The sequence below is a fragment of the Azolla caroliniana genome, unplaced genomic scaffold (genome assembly GCF_043228905.1).
Source record: "Azolla caroliniana isolate FFs.n. ecotype wild unplaced genomic scaffold, voAzoCaro1.0.p SCAF_18, whole genome shotgun sequence".
Lineage (NCBI taxonomy): Eukaryota > Viridiplantae > Streptophyta > Polypodiopsida > Salviniales > Salviniaceae > Azolla > Azolla caroliniana.
The window spans coordinates 13,687,694-13,709,006 of NW_028230453.1; the positions used below are offsets into that span (position 1 = coordinate 13,687,694).

Sequence of the window (21,313 nt, forward strand, 5' to 3'; positions counted from 1 at the left end):
CGAACGAAATTTAGGTACGAGCAAGCAAACAAAAAATTTCGTGGTATTTTTCGAAATTTTCTCGTAATATTTCTCCATAACAAGCAATATTAATAGCTACATATATTGAGCATGCGCAGTTTGGGATCCGGGTTGGATTCAAGTTTGAAATATCGTAAACGAGTTAAGGGTGAAACCGATTTGTCTTGGGACAATGCTAATACATACATAAACCGGTTGAGCCCAAGCGGGGTAACTAACTGTGGTCTGGTCAATTCCTAGGGGCGAGGCGAGGCTTGGTTTGTCATTGCCAGTTAGTTCGTTAGTTACTTGGATTTGGATCCATCCATCCATCCATGGCCTTTAGAATTCCGCCCCCCTTTTCCTGCTCTTTTTATATTATATACATATATGTGTACATAAGTATGTACATACATATGTCTGTCTGTCTGTCTGTGTGCGTGCTCGGTACTACAAGTAAATAAAACCACTGTCGGCCTTTTATTTACAAGATCTCCATAGAAGCAAACCCTAATCCAACCCTAATTTTAGATGATGGCCCTGCCTCTTTTCACACGTTGCCGCGCCATCTCCTCCTCCACCTCCAACAGACATGTCAGCAGCCACTACTACCCATCCTCAACGCCGCCGCCGCCGCCGCCTCGCACAAATCCCCTATCCCTATCCCTTACCATCTCCACCTCTCCCTCCATAACCATCCCCAATTTCCCCCAATTCGATCATCATCATCATCATTTCGATCATGTCCCTGACTGTCAAGATCATTCTATGACCCTCTATGACGTGCTCCAAATCCCTCCCACCGCCACTCTTGCGGAAGTGAAGGCCTCTTTCCGACGCCTCGCACGGCTTTACCACCCGGATGCATTGGCACGGCGCAGCTCTGGAAGCAGTTGGGGGCATGAGTGCACCACTCAACATTTCCTCAGCATCCATGCCGCCTACATTGCCCTGTCTGATGCACAAATCCGTGCGCGCTACGACCTCCAGCTACACTTTCAAAGCCGAAATTCTGACTCCACTTCACACTGTGACCCTAAGGTAGGGCATCATGATGTTGTTGGAGCTCATCCTTATGCTCGGTATCCCATATACAGCCAATCGATGAGGCCTGGAAGAAGTTGGGAAACTGACCAATGCTGGTAGTTAGGAGGAGGTAGGTACAATATTCTTGTACCTTGACATTCAAGTCAACTTCTTTGGTAAACCTCATTTAAGGATGCCCACACTCGTTGACAGCATAGTTGGTTTGGCCGGACAATCACAAGTCATGAACAATTTTCGGATTCCCGAATCCCAACCAACACTGTCTTTTCTCTGGGAGATCTTGATTGTATGTAGTAGGCATGGTAGGCTTCCCAAAATAGGTGTGATGTCTCTCAACCTCTAATGTACACCAATGTTGCAAATCCTCAAGGTCTTACATACCAAGTCTTTCTTTGTGGGAAACTCCTTCGGATAGTATAACTTTCTTTGTAAAAATTTGAAGTTTTTGCACAATAAGAAACCTATTGAAATACAAGATGGCAATACTCCGTTTTCCATTTAAATCCCCACTACTATTACTGCCATGATGCAACAAATTTCTTGGGCGTTAATAATTTTGTTTTTTATAACCAAAGGCCCTCATGGCCTGCAACCTAGAAACAAATGGAATCTAAAGAATTCTTTAGGACTTTTTAACATCTGGTGTGTCTATGATAATCAAACTCCACACACAAGCTAATATGCCAACACATCCAAGTACACAACCTAAACACCACAATACTACCAACATATGAGGTTACACTTACAACTGTAACATCTCGTAACGTATCACTTCTATGTAGGATGAATATACTCAATGATATATATGTATGTCCATGATGCATCAACCACAATTCCCTAGTGACCATTGATAGATAGTAGAATTAAATAGATCTCTATCAATAATTACTAAAGTTTACAAGACATTGATAAATGAATACAATGGAAGCCTTGTAACATACCAAGTGTACATTGCCATTTGAAGAGATCAACCATTAACATCGACATTAGCATCCAAATTCAATACTTACAAGTTACATGCATAATGGCAAACAGTTATTACAGAGCCAGATATATTAGGCAAAATCCAGTGGAGCACTATTAAAGCTCTAAACACGAAAACCTCTCTAGGCAATAATTTGTAACTTCAACAAGAACATGAGTGCATACAAAATTCTAGGGAATTATCTTTTATTGTAAAGTGGAAATCATTTGTCTTCGACAACTTAGATTTTGAGATAGCAAATCATCAACCACTGGTCCTTTCTTGTATTCATCTATTTTTAGAAAAGGCTACAATAATACAAAATCAAAATATGGCAGTGAAACACTCAGCCAACACTAATATTAAGTCACATATGATGAATATAATTCAAAATGTGACCTTTATTTTTACCTAATTCTTAGGTAAAAAAATCACTACTTCTAAACAACATTGTGTGCATGTGTGCATGTGTGCCCACACATGCTGAGCATCATGGTATGCAGCTTCCTACAGGGGGAAAAACAATGGTCAGGCATACGCTGATGATTCCTTCTTTCAACCTAGGTAAACAAAACAACACGATCAACAATTTAGAACAAGCATGCACGTCTTGGAGTTATTTGCTTTAACAGCAGGATTCAAGACCAATTTCACAAAGACAATTTCCCTTTTACAAATTGTATGGCATTCTGTCTATTGTGCAACCCAATTAGTTGGTCAGAAAAGTGGTGAGCTTCATGGTCTGCAGCTTCCTACAGAGAAAATAAATAAATTTGGTCAGACTTGCTGATGATTCCTACTATTTACAATTTATGACCATGCAAGCTTTGAAGTTGTTTGCTTTAACATCAAGATTTAAGATCAATTTCACAACGCCAAAATCCCCCCCTCTGCAAATTGAGCCATGGTATTCTCTCTATTGGAAAACCCAATGAGTTGGTCAAACCTCTTGTATATCCTCTGACATGGAATAGCTCGGCAAAAGCCTAAAAACCCTAGGTATTATTAGAAAAGATCAATGGAAAGATGCAGGACATTATCCAGTTTCCACTTCACGTCAGATTGAGAATCATACAATCAATATGTATTGCTTGCATTCAGTTCTACCTGCTACTTATTGCTTGGCCTTGCCAGAAAATCAATAAGTTCATGTCAGCAATGCTCAAAAACACTTTTGGACTTTGGAAAAAAAATATCATAAGAAAGAACTTCACTTGTTAACAAAATTCCAAACTTAACAAGCAACAAAAACCTAACAAGAATGATAAAAAATTTATGAGAATGGAGATCAAAATAGAAAACAAATTCCAAACTTAAATCTACAGCAGTAACATTTATGTTGCACTAGAATGTGCTTGCCTAAAAGCTGCAGTATTACATGATTTTGCTAAAAAAACGCATCAGTGGGCACTCATGCTTGCAGACATTATTAAAGGTTTGTTTTGGACATTCCACATGTATCTTTTATGCATGTCTTCTTTGAAAATAGTGATAATGTCTTGTAATCCTTGGTACATAATTGGTATCCCGCACCCTCTCATTTTTCATGCTTAACATCCACATTTTCATGCTATTTAAGGATGTGAGCTTTTGTCATGATCCAGGGACAGGTATTATAGATAAGCATTATATTATTGGCCCATGTTTCCACCTAATTTAAACACTCCGCTATCACCATAATCATAAAAAAGGTTTCAACCTATGTTTCAACCTAAACCACTTAGATTTCTTACTTATGAGGTATATATGATAAATAGTTCTTTTTTACAGTCACACAATAAGAGATATTGGCAAAATAGAGCACTAGCATTATTTCATCCACCGATCATATCACTATTCAAAACTTGGACAGCATAGCTTACCTTCCAAATGTAATTCACTCAATATTTTCTTTCTCATGTGACAACCAGTAAATAATATAGTAAAATATCACACTCAATATTTGGAGTTTGTTAAGGCTCCTTTACGTCAAAGAAAGTGCGAAAATAAATTAAGTTGAAGTTCAACCAAACCTTTAATTTAAAGAAAATGCAAAACAAAAAAGTTGAGCTGAAGTTAAACCAGAGGTGTTAAAAAGTACCGTTTTTTGCAGTTCAAGAAGCAGATCTATATTCCTCTATTTCTTCCAAAAACTCCTCTTCAGTCCTCAGTTGCCCACAGACATTACACTCCATAATTGTTGCTGAAGTGACATCTTGAGATGGTGGAAGGGGGGCCAACGTACCACCACAGCTCTCATCTGGGCACAAATACTTAACAAAGAATATAGCATGAGGAAAGCTTCCCTGTGCCTCCTCATCTGAACCCATTGATTCTTCTGCTTCTTCTTCTTCTTCTTCTCGATCATCATCTCCGTCCTCCATAATATCCTCATCTTCATGATCATCTGCATGTTTCAATGCAATATCGTGGTCGTGGTCATGGTCGTGCTCGTCCCCCCTGTCCTCGGTGCTCCACTTCTCTTCAATCTGGCATCGTTCACAAGTACACTCAAAACCATATTCTTCTTTCAGCTTTCTCTGCCGCTCTGCAAGTGGCCAATTGATGGGGAAATAGCTTATGCAAACCTCAGTACCTTCAGAAATCTCATGAAGAGACCGGATGATAATATCCGTATTTCCAACCTCTGGCTTGTCCATGTAATCAAACCTGGGAAAACATACAAAGAGAACAATAATGAATCTATGAAAAATATATGAGTTTTCCAATGCTAAGTATCAATCCTAGATGGGGTACTGTTATGAAATTTGAACACACATGTTAACATTATTAGCCATGTCAATATAAGGTTTGTCTATGCTCATAACACCATCTTATATACTTACCATTTTGAATAATCATTAATCGATAATATAGTGATTACAGTTCATAAGAAATTTATGTCTGGACTTTGTACTCACTTGCATATTGCAAAACTGTTTTGATTCACATTTTAAGTGCTTGTCAAAGAGCCTCAAAATACTTCATTTCACACTATCTGGTATCATTTGGTCTGTGAATATATTCCATCTACTTGGATTTTCCTTGCATGTTAATTCGCAGAAGAATTTACCTAAGATGATGCTACAAACCATTCACATATGATCAAACCTTTCTGAGCTTCAGGTACAGCACATAATGCCTCACTTTTGACTATACTGAAATTCATTTGGTACACAACACTAACAGTAGACAAAGCATTGGCCACTATGTTATCTTTCCCTTAAAAGACGTTAATATATCTTTCTTTCTTTCTACAATACTCAATTTCCATATGGAATTCCACATGAGTTACTGACAACCAGCCTAACCAACCTTGATTTCTAGTTTATCACAGTACTTCAAAGTGGCATGGTCAATCAAGACTTAAAATTCTTGCTGCCTAGCAATAGTCAGATCATATACTACGCGGACTCCAGCACGTCAGCTAAAGCAGTGGCTAAGGAGGCATATCTCTGGATGAATTTCTAATAAAAAATATCTCAATTCTGAGACATTACTCCGTGTTGGTTAACATAGGATGACAGAGACTTTTGGAACATGCACCCAGACCCCATCTGTGGATATCAAGTGGCATAAACTCAATGACCTTCTCACAGAAAAAAGTTTTCTTATTGTAAGTGTATAACCTGTGGTTCTTTAAAATTCCTCGCCCTACTAATGAATGTGTTGGTCTAGAACACCTGTATATCATCAACAAAATCAACAAATCAACCTATTATCAAGTGAAACACCTTACTCATCAACATCATGAATGTATCAAGCATAGATAGATGTATCATCTGTGGGCTTCTCCTCCCAACCTTAGGATGTGCTTTTAGATAGCTGGTTCGATGCCGAAAGGCAAGAATATATGTCCAACCCCTTGCCCACATAACGTTTGTGTTGTATGCCAACACCTTTTCCCAAGGCCATATTAGGAGGATTTCATAACACTTAAGAGTCATGACAATAAGGATGTTAATTACCACCCTCAAAAGCCGGTTTCTCCCAATGTTATGTCTCAAACAATCTACTTGACATTATACGAGTTAACTCCTCATATCATCCCCACTAGTGGAGGCCCTCCAAACAGTTTGTTTTATCAAATGGATGACAGAGTTAAACATGATGACGACATTGATGAAGCAAAAGCAGGAAAAGGGAAATGATATATCCTTAGGCTTCTCCTCCCAACCATAGGATGTGCTTTTATGTAGTGCACTCCATGCACAAGGGCTAGTACGCATGTTCATCCCCTAGCCCAAAGAACATTTATGTTATATGCTTCTCAATAAATCTACTTCAAATAACTAGCGTATAGCTTCCCATACCACCCACACTAATAGAGACCCTCCAAATTGTTTGTTTTGTCCAAAGGATGAGAGAGTTAACACCAAATACACCCATGTACTATTTGAAGCTCGTAAACACGTTGTTGAGTCAAGTAAGAACGGTTCGTTCCACTTGGAGGTGAAGGGTTGATTTTGTAGAAAATGTAGGGATCTTAGACTAACTCTCACACAGCAAGATCACTTTAAGGACTTAAGCAAATATCAATAGATTAGAAAAAAACGTGCTTATGATTACAATGATGTAGAATGGTTTATACAATCCAATATCTACCGGAGGTAGGAAACACAACTAACAATTACTATGTTCACAATTTTCTAACTATGTTCACACCTAACAATTACTTAACTAGGTTCACACTATTCTAAGTATGTTCATGCCCAACAGTTCCTTAACTAGGTTCACACTATTTTAACTATGTTCACACAAACACTTTCACAGCATACACGTGTAACAAACCCCCCTGAAGTGAATGGTGTGAACTTGAATATCGTCACTATCCAAGTGTTGGAAGAATGCCCAATTCCTTGCGAAAAATGTTCAAACTTTTGTCCTGATACAGCCTTTGTAAAAATGTCTACAATATTTTCATGAGTTGGTACATAGACCAAGTTTATCGCTTTCACATGGAATTGCTCCCTCACATAATGATAGTGCACCTTTGTTAGGGATATGTCCCTCCTGTGGGAGGGGCCGATTGTTCGGCTGAGTAAGAGCCAACAGTCAAAGACAAGGAGTAGCCGACTAGTCAAACTGAGAGCCAACAGTCGAAGACAAGGAGAGTCGATAGTAGATGATCCAAATCGAAGACAAGACCGACTAGTCGGGCCAACCGGATGGTCGACAACAAGGCCGACTAGACAGTCGACATAGGAGTCGGCTAGTCGAAACGAATAGTTGATCAGTTGGCTGATTAGTGACTGTTACTATTATTATTAGATAATAATAATAACAGACATATTTGTAGATAGCCCATACTGTGCTGAGTTTTAAATACCTCTAGGGCAAAACTTTAGTTGAGTAGAACAGAAAGTGTAGAACAGAACAAATCAGAGTAGAGTTTCTGTTGTTGTATAGTTTAGTGCTACAGAGAAGTGTGTAAGCGGCGCCATAGCTGTGACGCCAAGAGCCCTGCAAGGCTGATACACTCTATTTGAAGAGTGTTATAATCTGTTTTATCTTTGTATATTCTCTAATACTGTGGACCTCTGTTCCCGTGGTTTTCCCCGTTTAGGGTTTCCACATAAAACTGTGTGCATTGCGTATTTGTCCATTTTGCTGTTTTCGCATTCTGCCTGTACATTTCAGCATATCTTCCTCACTGATTTACGATCCCATTTCAACAAATTGGTATCAGAGCAGAGGTGCAGAGATGGAAGGTGTGAGTGGCTTCCCAGGAATTATGGTCCTGAACTCACACAACTACGCAGACTGGAAGATCAAGGTGGAAGATCTTCTCATAGTCAAAGATTTGTACGAGCCCATCGACAGAGACGAAATACCCACAAGGGTATTGGAGTCTGAATGGAAACTCCGCAACAAAAAGGTTGCGGCCACCATTAGACAGTGCGGCACATAGTTCAAGACTGAACTAAGAAAGTGCTATGGGTGTCACAAAAGAAGTATGTGACAAAGGTCCTAGAAAGATTCAACATGTCAGAAGCAAAGACGGTCGGTTCGGCATTGCCAATAAACTGCAAGTTGAATGCTAAGCAATATCCGAAGAGCGAGAAAGAGAAGGCCGAGATGAGGAAAGTACCATATGCCTCGGCTGTCGGTAGTTTGATGTATCCTTGGTCTTTACGGGACCAAACTTAGCATTTGTTGTGGGAACAGTAAGCTGATATAAGAGTAATCCAAGAAGAGAACACTGGGCAGCTGTTAAATGGATATTCAAGTACTTAAAAGGCACCTCAAGAGAGTCGGAAAACCAATGCTCGAAGGATTTACCGATTCTGACATGTTAGGGGATGTAGACTCAGGTCGATACATGTCAGGATACGTGATGACCTATCCAGGGGGAGCAGTGTCGTGGGAGTCAAGACTGCGGAAGTCCGTGGCCTTGTCGACCACAAAGGCAGAGTATATGGCTGCAGATATCACTTAGAAGACTTAATGAAATATCAATAGATAAGGAAAAAATGAGCTTATGGTTACAAAGATGTAGAATGGTTTATATAGCCAATATCTACAGGTAGTTGGAAACACAACACAATCACTTAATTAGGTTCACACTATTCTAACTATGTTCACACCTGTAAACAATCAAGTATGTGATTGTGTGCAACAGAAATGAATGAGAGGTGTGTGTGTGTGTGTGTGTGTATGAGAAACGGAGAGAGAGTCGACTAAAGGTAGACACAGAAAACTACATTTCACAAGAATGATAACCGACCAGTACACAAAGGAAAGGAGAAGGTGCTTATATGGTCACCTTCTCTCAACATTCTCTTACTACAACTACCTCTCGAGAAAGGGGGGAAACCTTAACTACCTCATAACTATGTATCATACAAGTTAGATCTATGACACATTAGTTATTGTTGCATGGTAGTGGTGTGTTCACACACTTGTATATTCCTAAGGTGTGTTCACACACTAGGCAAAGATGAGTTTGATTGTCAACAACACCTAACTGTTACGTAACTAGGTTCACACTATTCTAAGTCTGTTCACACCCAACTGTTACTTTAACTAGGTTCACACTATTCGAACTATGTTCACACCAAAGCTTTCATAGGACACACTAAAGTGTAATAGATTTTAGATTTGAGAATAGGGGCAAGATATGAGGAGACTACCTTTCTTCCAATATGATCCTTCAAGTATGGTCAGACTTATGGCAGCTATACATAAGGTCGGTTGGATCACATTTAGATAGATCTTTGCCTTGAAGATGTTATATTATTGACACATGTTAAAGAAAATTCTAGCAGAGGGATTCGATCAGCTACGTTGACAAATGGACATAAACATGCCTCACATCAAATAGGTTAGCTCTATTGTAGACAAACAAAGATTATTACATCCATACCACATTGCAATTGAGAGGACAGGGTAAGTGCTGATTCGAGCTTACTTCAAAGCATGCTACCCCATGTATTTCAATCTACACCATCTGATTACTACATTCTGGAAGTACCAATACGTTAGCTGCATTTCATCATTCCAAAGCAGTTCGCAAATGCATTACCCTAGGCATTTTGAATTTACATAGATTTGGGAGCCGCTACACTCTCATGATCCTTGTACTACAAGGTTGAGTAAGAATCTCATACTTTGCTTTCATCATTCTTGCACCCTTCTATGGCACCACTTACAACAGCAGAAAGACATAATGATACACCTTTGAAAATGTGATATGAGACAATTCATCTAAATGGATGATGTTGGCCTTTAATAGGCATTTAAAAATCATCTTTCTCGTCATACATATGTCTATACTCTAACATGAATCTGGTTAAATCTTAAGATCAGGCACATACCTGCATGCATTGGGTAAGCAATTATGGTTGATAAATGAAGCTTGGGCATAGATAGCATAAGCCCTGACCTGTCGTTCACCAGATTCAGGCATCGCGGCACTAAATCCAAAAGTATTCCTCTGATCTTTCGCAAGAAGCAAAGCCACAAAGTCAACAGACCAAGATGGCAAGTCAGGGCATTCCAACCGTGCCGCTCCGACTAATTCCTCAATGAATGCATGTAAAACATGGACTCTCTCATCAACAATTCCTTCTCCTTCAAGGACGAGCAATTGGTCGAACGATTGAGGAGACACAATGGCAAGGTTATAAGCTGCAACAAGGAAACGGGCTTGGGTTTGCACATCAAAATCAAGAGACTTTAATGAGCCAAGTCGAGACAGGGCACCGCACACAAAAGGATTGTGGGTGGTTGTGGGTGCTGACATGGCACAAGAGGGGCTGCAGAAGAAGGAGGTGGCACAAGACGGGCATGGGGAGTATGAAGGAGTTGTTGTTGTTTGTGTGGATAATGAAGAAGATGATGAAGATGAGGGGCGGGCGCAGTGTGAACAAACAAGGGTAGAGGAGGTTGTAGCAGCGTCTAAGTAGATGAGGAGAGGGGTCTCTTGAAGCAAGACCTCACCTGCCTGAATGTGGTGGGAGGCCACCATACCTCGACCTCGTGAAGGCAGGTGGGAGAGCTTCAGCAGCAGCGACGCCGACCCCATCATCGCTCTGCCTCTGCCTCTGCCTCTGCCTCTGCCTCTGCCTCTGCTATGTACTCCTACTACTTAAACCCTAGTTAACCCAATTCCTCCTCCTCCTCCTCCTCCTCCTCCTCCTCCTATAGGTTATACATAATCATAACTAACTAATTAGAGACCATTCAAACATCTGCTGCACTAAATTAGTTAATGACTCCCAATGATAATATGTACCTAAGAAGAGTCCACTACGCTCTCCTCTATCTTTCTTTGTCTTTCTGCCAAAGTCGGTAATTAGCTTACCTTAGTGGTAGGTTGTTGGATCTGACACCCAACTTTCACACCTCTCTGTCACTTCAATTTTACTTGCTCAATAGCAATTGGCAATGAATCGAACCACATCTTAATGGCTTAAACAATTCAATCTGGTTCAAGCTTGAATGTTTGTAAATTGTTCAGTTTAAGGTTCTAATGGTTTCATTCAACTCAATTTGTTTTAGGTTTATAATGCTTTCTTAAATATTAAATTGTAACGATTTTTGAACATTTTCATATAAGGATAATGTGTGTGATTACATATAAGAGAAGGGGTGAAAAGCTCATAAAAGTGTTAGTGTTACAATTAAGTGCTTGTTAATGAAATAAATTATCTTCGAATTTTTGAGTGACAATCATTGAGCTGCCAATAGTTTGGTCGGGATCAAAACCGAAACCAAATCGCAAAAACCATGGTTTAATGGCTTAACGGTTTGTATATCTCTAGAACCATTTAGTTTGAGCTTGGAAATTCCTATAATGGTTCCTTAACAATGTTTGATTTGTAACCATTTGAGTTTGAGACTCCCAAACTCCATTGAACTAAATTGTATTGTTGTCGATTGCTACAACTGAGCTACATCCATATGGTGTCTCTATCTCTCTCATGGTTATTGAACCGTAAACCCTAGGTCATGTTAATGTCTCTTGAATCCTTAATGTCTTAGGTTATGCTAATGTTTGTTGAATAATTAAATGTTAATTTATGTTAAATAGATGCATTAATCTCTCCTTAATCTTGTGGTAATGTATGTAGATTCTCTTTGATAATGTTTGTCAAATCCCACGTTGATCCATACTTACAGTTAGAGATTATTTCTAACGGGGCATGAAATAAGGAAATAAATGATAAATAGATAAGAGAAAGAGAGGGAAAGAAGGGCGATGATCCAGTCAACTCCCCTAAACGAAGGGATCGAGATGGACTCAAGCTTGATTGGTGTCCCATACCATTGCCATGGCATCGAGTCGTACTTGGTATTGGAGCGCTCGCTACAAGAGTTTGTTCACCACAAGATCACAATCTCGACGTAATTGAATTATGTGTCTAATGAGGGTAGTTAGGCCTCATATTTATAGCCAAACATAAGGCCCTCATACAACTTCATACTTGCCCATTATGGGTTGTCTCAATTCCTAGGATTAAAAGTAATCCTCCCTTCTTGATAGTATTCCTACGTACAACTTACCACGGGATAAATTATGGTCATGCCCATAACACTTACTCCCTAAGTCAATGTTTGTTAAGTTTCTATGTTAATCCCTAGTGACCTTTGTCCTAGACCCCTTGAATGGATTCATTGGTTACCGAGATCATGATTGTGCATGCACTTATCGTTCCTTCTTTGTCCCAACTCCGGACTGACCTGCAACGAGAAACAGTTCCGACAAATTGTCAGAACCCTAATCTATCTTACTATCACCTGTCCCAACATCGGCTATCTAGTCGGGATGATCAATAAATTTATGCAGAAGCTGACGGGTATGTTAACGACACGGTATAACCGAAAAGCTAGTCGGATATACAAATGTCGACCGGGCTGGTGATGTGTCGGATCGTTGGTCAACATACGGATTTATGTTCTCTCTTGGTAGCGCGGTTGTTGTGTGGAGTAGTAAGAAGCAACCGACAGTGGCTCTATTGAGAACTGAGGCTGAGTATCGGGGTGCTACCGTTGCCACCTATGAAGCCATTTGGCTTCGACGGCTGCTGCAAGACCTTCGGCTCGAAGTACCAACTCTGATCCTGATCTACTATGACAACATAAGTAGCATGCAACTGGCCAAGAACCCTGTGTTCCATGCTCAAACGAAGCACACAGAATTGCATTATCACTTTGTGTGCGAGCGGGTCCTCATAGGTGAAGTCAAACTTCGATATGTTCGGACGGATCGATAGGTTGCCGACATCTTCATCAAGGCACTCGGAATAGACAAGTTGCAACAGTTTTCGGAGATGCTTGGCTTACAACATCTCGACATGCCACACTTGAGGGGGAGAACCGGAACGGAAATTGGGAAATCAGGCAAAGGCGTTGAACAAGAAACCGTAGAGAAGGAAACCGAAACAAGGGGAGACAAGAAGAAAAAGGAAGTTGCACCGACTAAAGAAGTTAGCACATCCGAACAAGTCGGAACAAGTGGCGACGATAGCAAAGTCAAGAAGGACAGAGTTGACCAAGAGAAGAGGACCAAGTCCCAGACATGGTCTAATGTGGTGAAGGGCCTGAAGATTGAGGACATATTGGAGACAACCAATTCTTACAAGAGTTGGAACGAATTGGAGGCACCTGATTCGGAAGAGGTGTTCGATCAAAGGAGCCAAATCAACTTGAGGCCAAGTGAACAAGAAGGTAGCGTAAGTCAACAACGACACGGTGTCACGTTATTCCGCGTATGCGTGCGAAGCTTGGCAGGACCACAGGGGCCTCAAACCAAGGAGCCTAAAAGAAGAAGAATGGGAGGGAGAATAATAATTGTAGAAATGATTATCATCAACAACCAAAAGCAATAAACTGCGGGATAGCATTGGACACAACCGGTTGGGTTGGGAACAGAGTGACACAACGAGGAATTCCGACAACAAATAGAATTGATCAGATTACAACCGGCTCAACCGGGAGCTCAACTACGAGCTCAACGAACAACACACGCACCGAGTTACCACAAGGAGCCTCTAACGAGAGCACACGGGCTTCCTACGTGAGCAGAGGTGTCCGGCCGAGTAGAACGTCAACAGAGGATACGAAGATAGAGCGCGATTGTTCGATTCCCAGATCAACAACACTTCCTTCTCTCCCCAAAATGCGATACCTCACTAAATCCTCTCTCCCTCCTTTTATAGACCAAGGAGAGAGAGGATTGTTACATCAAGTAGTTAAACCGTCGCTTCAGACTGAGATTCTCCTCGATCTCCTCGCATCACTCTCATATCCCATTGAATCTGTGTGAACACTTAAAGTACATGTTAAATCCTAGTTCCTAGCGTCTATTAGTCCTATGTTATTTTCATGTGTCCACACCCGGAGGCTAAGTTTGTCTATATACGTGCAAGCGCCCGATCCTACGTGTTTGGCTTTATTTCTCCCCAAGGCCGGATTTCGCCATGACATCCACCCCTACCAAACCGCACATCCACCGGTATGTGCCGAAAGAAGAAAGTCGTGAAATCTGATTGCTCGTCACTCTTCATTCTCCGAACCATCGTCCCCCAATCGTTGACTCTCCCGTCTTCATTGGCTCCTTCCGGATCATTATGTTCACCCTCGCAATCCGAGTCTAGCTCATCCTCATGCCACTTCTTGAAAACCTTGATCTGCTTTCCCGCGACCGGTACCGCTATCCGTGTTCCATCGAGCTCCGCAAGATGGTACATGGCATTGTCGTTTGCACTTGTCACCACATAGGGCCCGAACATCTCCTCGCGAATTTCCGCATCACCTTATGTTGGTTGTCGAGGTTGCTGCCATAAACCAACACCTAGTCACCTTCCTCGATCTTCTTTGGTTTCAGCCGGTGTGTCCAGTCGAATCGGTCCTTGTTCTTCTCCCTGGCCACGTACAACTTCGCTTTCGCTCGTTCCACGTCCTCCGGTCTCTGCTCAAGATGGTGAATCCGCATGGCTAATAGCTCCTCCCGACTCATTTCGTCTGTCCAGCCGATCGCCACCCATGAAGAGATTGTCCATTCCATTGGCATGATCGGCTTCTGCCCATACATGAGATCTACCGGCATAAACTCGATCATCAAACTGTGCGTAGTTCGGTCCGCCCACAATGCGTAAGGTAAGAACCTTGGTCAATTCCCGACTTGTCCCTCGTAGGCCCGTACTAATGCCTTCACAATTGGCCCGTGTTCGTGCTCCACCTTCCCGTTCGCCTCCAGATTGTACGCCGTCATGAGAGAGAGTTTTAACCCTAACCGGCCGAACAACTCTTCAACTTCCTATGCGTCCAGCTCTCCCCGGTAGGCCACGATCTTCCCCACGTATCCGTATCGTCAAACCACCTCTTGGATTAGGAATCAACATACGGCCGCAGTCATTTTGTTCTGCAACACGACCCTCCACTTGGTTCGTCAGATCCTCTCGCGCAAGCACTAGGTACCGCATTTGCCCCACTCGCACCGGCATTGTCACTAGATCCACCATCCATTTGAAGTGGATGGTCAACGGGTAGGTCGATGTTGTATGTTTTAGGGTTAGGGTTAATGGTAATGATGATTGGTGATGGAGATGGTGTGTTTGATGAGGATGGGATTGATGGTGAGAGAGATGGCAAGCATTGAGAAGCATTGTGGGGTGGGGGGTCACGGGTGGTGCCTAGAATGGCTCCACCCCCCTCCTAAGGGGGTTCAACGTTAAGGGGGGGGGGGGGAGGGAGAGAGAGAGAGAGAGAGAGAAATGGTTATTGTCTTCATTCATTCCCCATAAGGGGTTAAATAGGTACAAAGGGGTAGATCCACAAGGGTGCAAGCCCCCTTGGCATTCACACCTAGTCACTCACTCACACCTCTTTGTATCTACCACACTCACACTTACATTCACACTCATAATTGTATAAAATCACACATACATATCCACACATTACATCTTTCACCCTCACTTATCGCACTTATCAATCACCCGTACATCTCGTACGGTAACACAATATGGCACACTCGTGGGAGAGTGCCTTGCACGTCGATCCCACATGCCTTGATCATAATCTTTCTTCGACAAGAATTTTCATCGGTCCTCTCAACGATCGACTCCCTCGATCGGAGCGCTTGACTCAAACATCGTTGTCGGTCAGCGAATCTTCATCGACGCGAACATTCTCGTTCTGTCGTTCACGAAGTTCGGTAACATCAACGATCGACTCCCTCGATTGGAGCGCTTGACTCGAACATCTCCATCGGTTAGCGAATCTTCATCGACACGAACATTCCCATTCTGTCGGTTCATGAACTTCGGTAACATCATTTGGGTTGTCAAAAAAACGTCGTATGTATGTGTGTTCTTCTTTGTATCTTGTGAGTTGTGTGTGGATCGTGTCCATTTCTTTTAGGTTCATGAGTTTTTGAAATTCCGTAGGTGCCCTTTGATTTTTAAAATTCTATCATGTACCCTTATGTTTTTAAAGTTATGCTTGATACCCCTTAAATGTTTTAAAATTTCATGGATGCCCTCATCTCCGTTTTTCCCTCTCTCTTTTTTCTGTTTGCTTTTGTCTCTCCCACTCGTGTTTGTCTGTCCATGCCTTTCTCTTCTTCCATGAATTCTTCTTTCTCTTCCTTCTCTGTTCATCAACGGCTACATCTCCTTCCGCTTCTTCTTCTATGCATTTCCCTTCTCTCATCTTCTTATTTTCTGCATGTCTGCATCTTTCTTCTCTGCATTGTCTTTGTTTTGGTTGTTGTGGTTGGTCGTCTGTCCAGCCCATCTGGCCACTCTGGCCACTGTTCGGCTATTCTGGCCGCTTCGGCCGCTTGGCCGCTTGTCCGTCTCCATCTCCCGCTGTGGCCATCTCAGACCGTTGATGTCATCCTTGTTTGGCCGCCTCCGTTCTGGTGCCATTCGGCCACTACGACTGCTCTTAGGTCGCTCTCCGGCCTCTCCTCCGTCACTGTCAGTGTCCAGTCGTCGTCGTCATCTTCCGACTGTGTGTTCGATCCGTCGTCCCGGCCCTTGGTGGCTCGGCTGCTCCAACCTTTGTCTGGCTATTCCGATTGGTTTGGTTGCTTTTCAGCCGCTGTCGGTCACTCCTACTGCTTCGTCTATTGTCCGGCCACTTTGACCACTCTTCGTTTTCCGATCTGGTAGTCCTATTCGATCCATTTCGATGTCTCTGTCACCGTTGCTTATCTGTCTCTGTCCAGGCCCGTCCACTGGCTCCATCATCATCCCAACCGTCTCCAATGCCATCTTTGTCAGTTTGTTTGTCCGGCCGTCTCGATTTCCGTTCATCATTGTCCTATACAACGCTTGTCTTTTTTGCCGTGTCTGTATGTCTCTTCGTCTCCGTCCATTTTTGTTTTTCTAGACATCGCCATCATGCTCTTTTCTTTCTCTTTTATTTTGCGATTAGATTCGAGCCAAATAGACCCAACCTAAACCAACAAAACACACTCGAAATACCATTGTTCGCAGCGAAATCGTGCAGTAGAGAATATGTCATTTCCCGCTTCACTCGCACATACTTTCGCCGAAACATCGTTAGCGTCATTTGCATGTTTCTGCCATTTCTTGCACTTAGTCGCTATTGGCTTGTATCTCCACGTATCATTCTTCGACTCCGTCTCCAAAGGGGGGTTGCCTTAGTGGTCGCCAAAAGGTGTTGTAGGTTTTTAGGGTTAGGGTAGAGGATGAGGATGAATGGTAATGGTTGATGATGAAGATAAATATGGTGAGTGTGATGATAGCAATGGAGATGGTGATCGGTGCAGGATGTGCATTGAGAAGCATTGTGGGGTGGGGGGTGGTGCCTAGAATGGCTCCACCCCCCTCCTAAGGGGGTTCAACGTTAAGGGGGAGAGAGAGAGAGAGAGAGAGAGAGAGAGAGAGAGAAATGGTTATTGTCTTCATTCATTCCCCATAAGGGGCTAAATAGGTACAAAGGGGTAGATCCACAAGGGTGCAAGCCCCCTTGGCATTCACACCTAGTCACTCACTCACACCTCTTTGTATCTACCACACTCACACTTACATTCACACTCATAATCGTATAAAATCACACATACATATCCACACATTACATCTTTCACATACATAATCGTCTCTGTGCCAGAACGTAGAATGCATTTGGCAGGTTTCGCAGGTTATCACGACTCGGTGTGTGTCATGGTACATTCTTGGCCACCAATATTTTCCCTTTAGCTTCTTGAACATGGCTCACGTTCCGCGGTGTCCGGCCCAAGGGCTCTCATGGTACGCTGAGAACAGGGCCTTCTGCTCTCCCCTTCTTATCACTACACGGAGCGGAGCGTCATTATGCTTCTTCGGATGCCTCCATATACTTTCATTCCGTAAGAAGAACTGATACGCCTTCTTCCAGATCCTGATCGCCTCATCCCTCCTCCATGTCGCGTCCGGCGTTAATGTCCTCAAGAATCTGCCTATCCGGAGTCACTCCCCTTCGTACTCGTTCTCGTTGAACTCGTTCGGTGCTGGAGTGTTCCCCTCCATCTCCATCACTTGAGCCGACTCGAAGAAGTCCACACCAACTTCTTCAACTTTTGATACCATGCCGTCTTCGTCATCAAACCGCACTCTCAAAAGCATATCGTCCATGGTGTTGTCTTTCCTGGAGATATGCCGAATCTCCGGATTTAGGGACTTGATGTACGGATCCACCTAAGCATAGCCAGGTCCGGAGTCACACATCCGGAAACCATATCGAGAATCGGTAGGCAGTCTGTCTCGATCACGACCTCTGCCCCAATCAAATAGTCCTTGTCGGCCTTAACCGCTGAAACAATACCCCAAAGTTCGTGTTTAACCTAGGCGTATCCTCGTTGCCGCTCACTTAATACTTTCGCTTTGAATCGGATGGGGAACCTTTAACCGTCTTCGTCTTTCTGATTGATCACCCATCTGATTCCAGTCGGACTCATATCCACCGTCACGTAAATTGGGGTACCCTTTTCATAAAACGCCTTTTGGAAGGCTGGGGCCACGGCTAGTGCCTCCTTTAACCTCCGAATCGACTCCGCATGCTCCTCGTTCCATTCGAATTTACTCCATTTCTTCAGTAGCCCGTAGAGTAGTTCCACGAAGTGCGCGTAATGCGGAATCCAGATATGGTAAAATGCGCACGCTCCCAGGAACCTTCGTAACCGACTTGCATTCTTCCTTCATTGCGGAGATGGCTTCTACCTTTGCCAAAGGCGGTTTCCGGCCGTACGGCCCACACTAGTGCCCAACCACCAAGATTTCGGACTGCATAAAAGCCGACTTCTCTCCGAAGAGGGTGAGCTAAGCGCCTTCGAGCCTCTGCAGTACCCTTTCGCAATCGTTGATATGAAATGCCACGAACCTCCGGCATCCGTCCGGTCCAACCGATTCATCCTTCTCTTCTACCGGACATCCCTTGATCAGGATGTCGTCCAAAAACAACATGGTGATGTCCGGGATGCAGTCCCTCAACACTTTGTTCATTTCGTTCACCATGTTTGCCACTGAGTTGGTCCCTCCTTGCAATAGGGTACACATCCGCACTAAGCCAAGAGGGGTCCGCATTGTCATGATATCCCTGCTTCCTATAGCTAGTTGGAATTGATCGTAGCTAGAGTATAAATCTCCGACCGAGTAGATCGACCTTCTAGCGAAGGCCTCCGCGAACTCATCGATGGTTGGACTGATTCTTGTGTTCCGAATGGTCACTTTATTGACCGACTGTAGTTCTTGAATGAAGCGCAATGTGTAGTTCTTTTTTGGCACCGTAAACCATTGGTTTGAATATGGGGCACTCGACGGCTCGAGGATGCCCATCTCCACCTTTGGGATGTGAGCTCTTGGTACTGAGATTGGTTTGAGGTTCCACGGCACATGCGACACCGTGAAGATAACCATCAACTCCACGACGGTCGGGTTGACGCACCTGATCTCCTCCGGCGAGAATGCAAAGGCCTTCCCGTGCCTCTCGAGCATCCTTCGAAACTGGTCCTCTTTTGTGGGCAATACGAAGCCACCCCCATTGATTTTCAGCTCCCGTAGTGTCTCGTTGGTGAACCGGTGCCCTATGCAGGCCGAATTCCGCAGACTTGGGTCTGACGTGACCTCCTTCATTCGCTCCTCGCTGCCCTCTGGCAAGGGAGCCGCGATCGGCCTTACCTTCTGGTCCACAGTCTTGTACTTGGTGTCAACTTGGGCCGTCTTCTCTAACCCAATCATCTCTTTGAAGTCCGCGATGACTTCGTACATTTCTATGGAATTGACCGGAATCACCCGGTCTTTGCTTAGGCCTTCTTTGGCTACCCTTTCGATATCCCCAAGGGTGTCGTCGAATGAGACCACCTCCACGGTGCCGCTAATCTCGTTGTTAGAGCCAAGGGGACTGCATGCCCTTAAACGCTCTTCGAGCCGCTTCTTTTCCCGACCGCTGACATCGGCTATAGTACAACCTCCGATGTTGGAGAACCAACAATTCTTACCTATGGTACATGTGTGGGGTTTCTCTGGGGTGTCCGGACTACCATGGCCCCACGCCTTGATGGCCAGGTGCGAGGAGGTCTCCTGTACAAAAAAGTGTTGATCAACTCGACATTGCCAATATTCACGCGTACATTCGGGCACACCCCATGTAGCTCCTCCATAGCGCGCGTACCCGCGAGTATTTTCCATCTGTGCTTGGTGTTGATCGGCCACTTCCCTTTCTTGTAGAAATCCATGGACATTAGGTTGATTTCGGATCCATGGTCTCTTAGCGCCACCACTGGTTCCTGGACGTTCCCGATCCGAATGGGAGTTTCCGTAGTTACCCTTGCCCAGTGCGGCTTCGAATAGTGGCTCTCTGCCACTTCATCTTCCATGACCGCGTCATTCAAGTGCGTCGTTCGTACCTCCACGGGCTTCTCCGGTTCTGGCTTCGCGATGAGCCTCTTGCGCATCACCAAGTCCACGGTGGAGTCGTGGAACTCCTTGGCGATCCCTAGCACTTCCCTTAGAGTTAGCTCTACTCGGATGTCAAGGATCCGTTCTTCGAGGACTTTCCACAAGTCCGTCATCTTTCTATTTCCGTGCCCAGCCGGTAGCCTGCCGGCTTCAACCTTTCCTGTAAGCCGAAATTATCGGCATCATTCTTCTTTGGCACACTCCACGTCTCGTATTGGTTGGAGGGCCCGACTCCTCCGCCCTTCCCTACTTGCTTGTCCTCCACCAGAACCTCATAGTTTTGGCACGTCGCTTCCACGAAACTAGACTTCTCCTCGACCGGATCGTTCCACCCCGTAACCTCTTGAACCCGCTTCTCCGCGCGGTCCGCTTCCTCCTTCCTCAGTCGTACTCCGGAGAGGCCTTCTAGCACCAACAACTAGAACCTGGAGTCTTTTGACTTCAGGCCGTCGTCACCCCCAACCCGAATTCCAACCGACGCCGAATAATGGACGGCCTCGGCGTGTCTCGCCGCAACTTCTTCCATCAATCGCTTCATTCCACCCTGACCGGTATTCAACTCTAGGGGTTTCCGGGTCTCATATGCATGTACCTGTCCGTTCCATAGGTACACTACATCACTTCTGAGTGCCTTAGCAAAGTCGACACACTCTCTCCGGATGTGATCGACTGCATCAAACCACATGCATCGTTGGTCAGTTGGAGGCCTTTGATCGCGAGACGGTCCTCCGTTTTCTCTCCGGGCCTGTGCGATTTGGAGATCACGTACCATCTTTGTCAGATTTTCTAGAGCCGTGCCCCCGGATGGTGTCGTGTGAATCTTCACACACTATCTAAAAAAATAATGAAATAATTATTATAGATTAGATTAGTAGCTTACTGTAGAAAGATGGATATACTCAAGAGCTTCAAA

General features: G+C 43.8%; 1 protein-coding gene across 2 annotated transcripts; it reads right to left on the reverse strand.

Annotated features, from left to right (window-relative positions):
- Positions 1-2,441: 2,441 nt before the first annotated feature.
- LOC147852447 (histone-lysine N-methyltransferase ASHR2-like) lies at positions 2,442-10,559 on the reverse strand. 2 transcript variants are annotated; one of them, XM_087334375.1, is made up of 3 exons: positions 9,808-10,559; positions 4,092-4,660; positions 2,442-2,763 (listed from the first exon to the last, which is right to left on the reverse strand). In XM_087334375.1, the coding sequence occupies exons 1-2, from the start codon at positions 10,518-10,520 to the stop codon at positions 4,105-4,107; spliced, it is 1,269 nt and encodes a 422-aa protein (XP_087190501.1). In that variant the 5' UTR covers positions 10,521-10,559; the 3' UTR covers positions 2,442-2,763; positions 4,092-4,104. The 2 variants fall into 2 exon arrangements, with proteins under 2 accessions (XP_087190501.1, XP_087190500.1); XM_087334374.1 differs by lacking the exon at positions 2,442-2,763 and having other exon boundaries at positions 3,980-4,660; positions 9,808-10,553.
- Between the last annotated feature and the right edge of the window lie 10,754 nt (positions 10,560-21,313).